Consider the following 8,444-nt stretch of genomic DNA (forward strand, 5'->3'; position numbering starts at 1 on the left):
ACACAGACGGCCTGTCTGTCTGTCTGTCTGTCTGTCTGTCTGTGTGTCTGTCTGTCTGTCTGTCTGTCTGTCTGTTTCGCTGTCTGTTTCTCTGTCTGTCTGTCTTTCTGTCTCTCTGTCTGTCTTTCTGTCTCTCTGCCTGTCTCTCTCTCTCTGCCTGTTATCAGCTGACAGCAGCAGTCAGGCTGCAGGTGGGCGGGGCTTATCACTGACACACAGACACACTGAACTGAGGCTAGAATGCTAACATGATGCTAACATGATGCTAACACGATGCTAACTCCTGCTAAGACCTGGGAGTCCTTTAAAAATGTATCCTGATACAGTTACTGATTATTAATTACCTGTTGTTGCAACTAATGATTCTTTTCATCATTGATTCTTTTCTCAGTTAATTGATTAGTTGTTTGGTCCATAAAATATTAGAAATGTTGAAATATTAATTCTGTCAACAGTTTTGTTTTGTTGTTTTGTTTTGCGTGTCCTCTATTTAATTGAAGGTGGTTGGTTTATGATCACATTAAAACTCCTGATTGATCTGATGATTATTAATTTATTGTGCTGATCGTTTCCTCCTCGCTCTCACATCATCCTCTTCATTTCACATTATCATTTTATTACTGTCATTATTAAATTATTAATATCATTACTGTTTGATGGTAATGATATTGTCATATATAATCAATAATCATATGGTGATTGATCCTTCAGCAGAGATCAAACCTCTTCTTCAGAGTGTCATGTCGAGTTCACACCTGGGTTCGTGGACTCTACCTGTTAGTGACACACTCACCTGTATGATAACATGGTGGTTGCCGTGGTAACGTGTCCTGTCCTTCCTGACTTTACGAGCGACGCTGTAAACCGTTATTGCTGATCGATCAGCTCTGATAAACTTTATTGACATTCCTCAGATTTATTTCATCTAAACCAGAAGGTCGGTTTAATCTACTTTATAGTTGAATAAAGTAAATTTAAAGTAAATATAAAGTAATATACTTGTACTGTATGTCAGAGTAAATACTTGACTGTTCAGCAACACATGAAGAAGAAAATAAATCAAATACGATGCAGAACTTTACTATTAAAGGAACCTGTTGTTTATAAAGAACCAAAAACTGACTGATTATCAACAACATGAAGTAATAATATCCAATAAAATTATTTATTTAACTTACTAATCATTATAATACTTATAATACTGCACTGTTACTTCAGTAGAAAAACCTTTTGAATGCAGTACTTTTACTTGTAATTGAGTATTTGTAGATGATGTATTTGTACTTTGACTTCAGTAAAGTATCTGAATACTTCGTCTGAGGATGAAGTTTTCTCTGTTTTATTGTTTCACAGTGAAGTGACCACAGTATAATTCTAATCGTTTTAATAATTATTAATATTTGAGGTTAGAAAAATTTAAACTTCACTTCAAAATAAAAGCCTTTTAATGATTTAATAATATAAACTGATAAATATAATATAAAATGATTTTACTCATGTAAACTTTCCTCTACATTTTTAAACTTTTAAACTCGTCATTTAATTGGACTGATTTTAAACATTGAGATTTTAAAGAACATCAACTGTTTTGATCTGAAAGAATCCCACAATGCTTTGCAACAACCCTTCCCAGAATTCATTCGATTGTAGTTTTTTTTAACATTATTACCTCAAACAGAGCCTCTGCTGTCGTTTCCATGGTAACAGGTCTGTCCTCTCTGTCATTGCCATAGTAACCGTTCTGCCATCGCTGTTGTTGCCATAGTAACAGGTCTGTCCTCTGTGTTGTTTCAGAGACTCTCAGCAGGCATCTCTCCTGAGGTTTTGACTCCTCAGAGTCTCCAGACTTCCAGCTCTGTTCAGTGTCTTCCTCTATCAGAACCTCCCTCCCCTGCTGGTCTCACAGCGTCCTCTGCAGGTCCCACAGCGTCCCCTGCTGGTCCCACAGCGTCCCCCGCTGGTCTCACAGCATCCTCTGCAGGTCCCACAGCGCCCCCGGCTGGTTCCACAGCGTCCCCCGCTGGTCTCACAGCATCCTCTGCAGGTCCCACAGCGTCCCCTGCTGGTCTCACAGCGTCCCCCGCTGGTCCCACAGCGTCCCCTGCTGGTCTCACAGCGTCCCCCGCTGGTCCCACAGCGTCCCCTGCTGGTCTCACAGCGTCCCCTGCTGGTCTCACAGCGTCCTCTGCAGGTCCCACAGCGTCCCCCGCTGGTCCCACAGCATCCTCTGCAGGTCCCACAGCATCCCCCGCTGGTCTCACAGCATCCCCTGCTGGTCTCACAGTGTCCCCCGCTGGTCCCACAGCGTCCCCTGCAGGTCCCACAGCGTCCCCCGCTGGTCCCACAGCGTCCCCTGCAGGTCCCACAGCGTCCCCTGCAGGTCCCACAGCGTCCCCCGCTGGTCTCACAGCGTCCCCCGCTGGTCCCACAGCGTCCCCTGCTGGTCTCACAGCGTCCCCCGCTGGTCCCACAGCGTCCCCTGCAGGTCCCACAGCGTCCCCCGCTGGTCTCACAGCATCCTCTGCAGGTCCCACAGCGTCCCCTGCTGGTCTCACAGCGTCCCCCGCTGGTCCCACAGCGTCCCCTGCTGGTCTCACAGCGTCCCCCGCTGGTCCCACAGCGTCCCCTGCTGGTCTCACAGCGTCCCCTGCTGGTCTCACAGCGTCCTCTGCAGGTCCCACAGCGTCCCCCGCTGGTCCCACAGCATCCTCTGCAGGTCCCACAGCATCCCCCGCTGGTCTCACAGCATCCCCTGCTGGTCTCACAGTGTCCCCCGCTGGTCCCACAGCGTCCCCTGCAGGTCCCACAGCGTCCCCCGCTGGTCCCACAGCGTCCCCTGCAGGTCCCACAGCGTCCCCTGCAGGTCCCACAGCGTCCCCCGCTGGTCTCACAGCGTCCCCCGCTGGTCCCACAGCGTCCCCTGCTGGTCCCACAGTGTCCCCCGCTGGTCTAACAGCGTCCCCTGCAGGTCCCACAGCGTCCCCCGCTGGTCTCACAGCGTCCCCTGCTGGTCCCTCAACGCTCCCTGCAGACATGGACAGCACCCCGAGGAGGTGGGTCCTGAAGCCTCTGTCCCCCCTGCTGCAGCCCTCAGACCTGCGCACCATCGCCGGCTCTGTCCACAGTGACAGTCTTGCTCCTGATGATCTGGTATTTGACGGCGTGTCCGTCACTCGTACCTCCTCAGTGATGGTCTCCTCACAGCAGGGGAACCAGTCTGGGGATGTGGTGGTCCAGGCCCGGCAGGTCGCGGTGTCCCACGTTGGAGACGAGTGGCATCCCAGTAGCCCCAGCAGCCCCAGCAGTCCAAGCAGCAGCTCTGGGTCTCACTGCGGGTTCTACTCCTTCGTGGAGGATCCAGCGAGTCCAGAGGCAGAGCGGAACGAGGCCTGGATGGTGTCCGCACAGAGACAAACTCAGCTGGAGACACTTAAGGAGGAGAAAGGGTTCAGACTTCAGACCTACAGCAGCGGACGGAAACCAGAGAGTCTGTTCTCTGAGACCAACGGGGACTCCCAGTACAAACTGGACCTGGACTTCAGGGTGGTCCAGGAGGACGAAGAGAAGCAGCTTCGCAGGGACATTATCCGCAGCCAGGCCCCAAAGAAGACCCCCACCTTCAGAGACCAGCTGGAGGACCTGGACTTGAGCAGGTCTACAGACAGACTGATTGAAGGCTTCAGCGTGAGCTTTAGTCTTGGTTCTTCCAGACCAGAACCTGTCCGTCCTGCTGAGGCGGAGACCATCGACAAGGAGCAGATCAACTTCAGCGCCACCCGACAACAGTTCCTAAAGATGGAGCAGGACCATCTGATGGCAGTCCCCCTCCCTCTGAGGTCCTCAAAGACACACCTGAACCCATCTCTGAGACTGGAGCCTGATGTGTCCTCCAAGGTCAGTATGGAGAACTGAACTACAGACTAAAACTAAACTAAAACTGAACTACAATCCAAACTTAAACTTAACAACAAACTAACCAGAACTACAAACTAAAACTACATAACAATCTAAAAACAAACTAAAACTAAACTACAAATTACAAGTGAACTTAAATTAAAATTGAGCTTTAAAATTTAAACCAAAACTAACACTGAACCACAAAACTAAAACAAAATGAAAACTGAACTACAAACTAAAACCAAACTACAGACTAAAACTAGAACTAAAACTGAACAATAAACTGAAATTAAAAACTAAAACTAAAGTAAAAATTAAACTACAAACTAAAAAAACACATCAGTTGACTTAAACAAAACCAAAAACTAGAAAAATACAAACTATGACTCTCTTGTCCTCATCTCAGCAGGTAGAGACGTCCCACAGCGTGAAGACGTCCCACAGCGTGAAGACGTCCCACAGCGTGGACGTGAGTGAAGACGCATCATTGTTAAAATCATCAGAAGAAGATGAGACCGGCCCGGACAGGAAGGTGACGGTGAGCGAGGAGCGTCTCAGCGTGTTCAGTGACCTGGACTCCTGCCTGGAGGAGCTGTCTGTGGAGGTGGGTGGCGGCTACATCAGCGATGACAGCGTCTTCAATGACAACTCTCAGCAAGAAAACAGGAAGTCCACGAGCGACTGTGAGACCCCGATCGAACGAGAGATCCGTTTGGCTCAGGAGCGCGAGGAGAACCTGCGGCGCTCTCGAGGACTGAAGCTTAGTGACCTCGGCACTGAGATAGTCGAGATCAAAACCAAACGTTTCCAGTCGTCACTGACGTCCGTCAGAGCCAGAGACAAGAACCGAGTCAGCTTCATCATCCAGAGGGAGATCCACAACCAGAGCCAGAACCAGAGAGGGACACTGGCATGCTCCAGTCTGGATCCTCCACAGAACCTGGATGACACAAAGAGGGAGGAGGACCAGAGGACAGAAGACAGACCTAATGCTGAAGTCTTCCCGTCTCCGTGCTGTCCTCATCGACACCCTGAAGACGCAGAGTTCTTTAGCAGCCACATGAGTTCATCCTTGTCCTCTGTGATCCATCAGTCTTCATTGTCCCACTCCTCTTCCTCTTCCTCCTCCTCCTCCCCGTCATCCCCAACACCAAGCACGCCACGGTCCTGGAGAGACAACCTGGAGTCCACCGGCCTGCAGTCCAGAGGACAAGGAGCTCCAGATTTCATCGAGAAGGAGATCAAGGAGGACCTGAGACGTGAGCAGGAGCTGAAGGATCTGAGGGCGTCCAGGGAGGACACTGATGGACAACTCTTCTCTCCAGCTCCTCTGGTGGAACAGGCAAACAAGATGGCCGTCAGTCAGTTCTACCCACCTGTAAACACAGGTACGTGTTGAAGATGTAAATCACTGGTTTCATTATGATATGATATTATATTGATCATCAGATTGATCAATAATGAAAACAATCATTACAGGAAAGACTTGTTAAATAAGTCCAAACGTGGAGCACAGATGACCTGTTTCATTTTTATAAACGTTTGAAACTATTTTATTTTTATAAACATGTTTGAAACTATTTTTCAACTGACAAGATGTTTGATGTTTAAGAGACGTGGACACTAGTTCACAGTCAAGTCAGAAATAATTAACATGCAACATCCTGGTAGACTTTCAAAATAAAGGCACAAAACTACTGTCTGGATTTATGAAAAGCTCACAGTTTGTGTTCACGTCAGTAAGTCTGCTTTCTGCTTCACCCACACAAACGTCTGCATCTCATAAACTGAAAGAAAGATTCAGATAATTCAGCAGCTTTTAACTCACGGTGAACTTTTGGAACAGTTTGGTTTGAATGTTTGTCACATGAATCCTGCGGAGAACAAAGAACCTTTCAGAGAGACGGAACAAAGTTCAGCTGCAGATTGTGTCAATCGGTAACCAGACACAGAGACGAGTCATCTTGGATTCTGATCAGCATTTTTCAATATTCTCTGGCATATCATGGACGAAACAATAAAACTGATTAGTTGGGAAATTATTGCCAGATTGATCACACAGGTTTTCACATGTTTGGACCTATTTTCTTTTATTATGACGGGATTCATTTTTCAACATTTTCTGATATTTTATAGAGCAGACAACTAAGTGATTAGTGGATAATCAATGGATCAATGATAAAAATAATTGTCACAAGAAAGACTTGGAGTGCATAGATGTGCTCCACATGATTTTAGCAGGTAATTAGTTACTCTATCAGATTACATTTTTAAAGTAATTGTCCTGTCCGTTGTGTTTCAGAGAAGATCAGTGTCTCCTCTCCGTCACCTCGTCCCTTCGTCCGTCTGCCCTCACTCTCCTTCATGACGGCTCAGCCCTGGACCTCCTCCTCCTCCTCACCTGCTCCTCTTCCTCCTCCCTCTTCCTTCTCCTCCTCACCTGCTCCTCTTCCTCCTCCCCCTTCCTCCTCCTCCTCCTCACCTGCTCCTCTTCCTCCTCCCTCTTCCTCCTCCTCCTCCTCACCTGCTCCTCTTCCTCCTCCCTCTTCCTCCTCCTCCTCCTCACCTGCTCCTCTTCCTCCTCCCTCTTCCTCCTCCTCCTCCTCACCTGCTCCTCTTCCTCCTCCCCCTTCCTCCTCCTCCTCCTCACCTGCTCCTCTTCCTCCTCCCTCTTCCTCCTCCTCCTCCTCACCTGCTCCTCTTCCTCCTCCCTCTTCCTCCTTCTCCTCCTCACCTGCTCCTCTTCCTCCTCCCCCTTCCTCCTCCTCCTCCTCACCTGCTCCTCTTCCTCCTCCCTCTTCCTCCTCCTCCTCTTCCCCTGTGGTTTTCCGGACAGCCCCCCTCCCTCCCAGAGGACTGACGGAGACTCTGCTGCAGGACTTTGAGGAGAGACGAGCGCAGCTGAAGCTGGAGGAGAGCTCGGTGAGTCATCAACACTACGGCCATGCTCTTATTTTGAAGGTTTGGTGCTTCATCCTATCAGAATAAAGTGTCACTCTGAGGGTTTCTGAAGCTTCTCAAGTCTCAGATGAGTTTTAGAGACGACTGAACCATCAGCAAAGGATCTGACTGAGGTTTGATATTTTTATTGATCACTGACATACGGACACACGTTTGTTTGTTGTGTGTGTGTGTGTGTGTGTGTGTGTGTGTGTGTGTGTGTGTGTGTGTGTGTGTGCTGCAAAATGATTGGTGATCAATAAGAAAATCAGAAAATCAAACAAAACTAACAGTTAATTGATCACTGATTTGTATTTTACTGACTGATCATCAGTTGTCTGTCAGTCAGATGACGTCATCAAACTCTTGTATTTCATATTCAATGAGTTTATTGATCAGAGTAACGTCTGGACTGTTTCTTTTGTACTGGTTCAACTGGTTTCACTGGAGTCTCATATAAAACTTTATTATAACTGACAGGAAGGATTCAGGAAAGTTCCAAAATAAGAGCTGAGATGTAAACATGTCAGTGAAGACTGAAGATCACTTTCTCTCCTGTTGTTTGTTGTTTCAGTACGCAGGAATCCAACCAGTCGATGACATCAACAACGAGGTACAACCAGCCTGTTAACCAGCCTGTTTAACAGCCTGTTTCTTTGTGTCCTGTCTCCATCTGTCTACTTATTTCCTGTATCTTTGTCTTCCTGGGTCTCTTTGTCCCCTTTGTGTCTACTTGACTCTTAATCTCTTCGTCTCTTTGAATCCTGTCTTCAGGTCGTTGAGTCGACTCGTGTGACTCGTCATAAGAACCAGCGCGCTCTGCGATGGGAGGCTGGAGTATTTGCCAACCAGGAGGATCAGTGAGAGTGAGGACCAGGACTAGAACCAGTACAGGGACCAGGACCAGGACCTGCAGGGGACAGGACGTGATGTCTCCTCTGGTCTGGACTGTCTCTTCACTAACAGGACTGATAGTTTCTCTGATTTTCTCCTTCAGCTGAGATTAAAGTGGTTTTACACTCCAAAAGAAAAGGCTGCTTCTGATTGGCTGCTCCTCTCGTCCAATCAGCTGCTGAGTAGAGTCAACGTGTCTGATTCCCGTAGAGAAGAAATAACAAAGAAATCAAGTGAGTGAAGAAGAGCAGCAGTTAGTTTGACCTGCAGACTGATTCTGAAAAATAACAACCAGAATAAAAAATATTTTTCAAAATGAAATGTCTCAGACTGTCTGTCAGCATTTCAAAATAAGAGCCTGAACTGAAAAGACTGTAAACAATTATTCACAAGAACTACCAGTAAACCAATAATGATGATGATGATGATGATGATTGTTTGCAGACTGTGTGTATATAGTGCGGATGGTTGTGTGTTGCAGCATTAGCAGAGCGTCAGACAGCTGTTCCTCCTCCTCGTTAACGAGCTGTTTGTTTACTGCTAACGAGCTGTTTGTTTACTGCTAACGAGCTGTTTGTTTACTGCTAACGAGCTGTTTGTTTACTGCTAACGAGCTGATTGTGATGCTAAATGCTCGTCTGTTTGCTCTGCAGGGCAGCAGCATCATTAGCATCATTAGCATCATTAGCATTAGCTGACTCTCCTCACCTCAG

The 8,444-nt window shown here is 47.5% G+C and overlaps 1 protein-coding gene across 2 annotated transcripts; it reads left to right on the forward strand.

The window, feature by feature from the left end:
* The first annotated feature begins 2,926 nt into the window (after nt 1-2,926).
* misp (mitotic spindle positioning) lies at nt 2,927-8,052 on the forward strand. Of its 2 annotated transcripts, none has more exons than XM_084723887.1 (6): nt 2,927-3,894; nt 4,304-5,285; nt 6,200-6,286; nt 6,383-6,819; nt 7,412-7,450; nt 7,612-8,052. In XM_084723887.1, exons 1-6 carry the CDS (start codon nt 3,034-3,036, stop codon nt 7,699-7,701), a joined length of 2,496 nt encoding a protein of 831 aa, XP_084580013.1. In that variant the 5' UTR covers nt 2,927-3,033; the 3' UTR covers nt 7,702-8,052. The 2 variants fall into 2 exon arrangements, with proteins under 2 accessions (XP_084580013.1, XP_084580014.1); XM_084723888.1 differs by having other exon boundaries at nt 3,032-3,894; nt 6,635-6,819.
* The last annotated feature ends 392 nt before the right edge of the window (nt 8,053-8,444 follow it).

Source organism: Lutjanus erythropterus, chromosome 7, assembly GCF_056507025.1.
Source record: "Lutjanus erythropterus isolate fLutEry1 chromosome 7, fLutEry1.hap2, whole genome shotgun sequence".
Lineage (NCBI taxonomy): Eukaryota > Metazoa > Chordata > Actinopteri > Lutjaniformes > Lutjanidae > Lutjanus > Lutjanus erythropterus.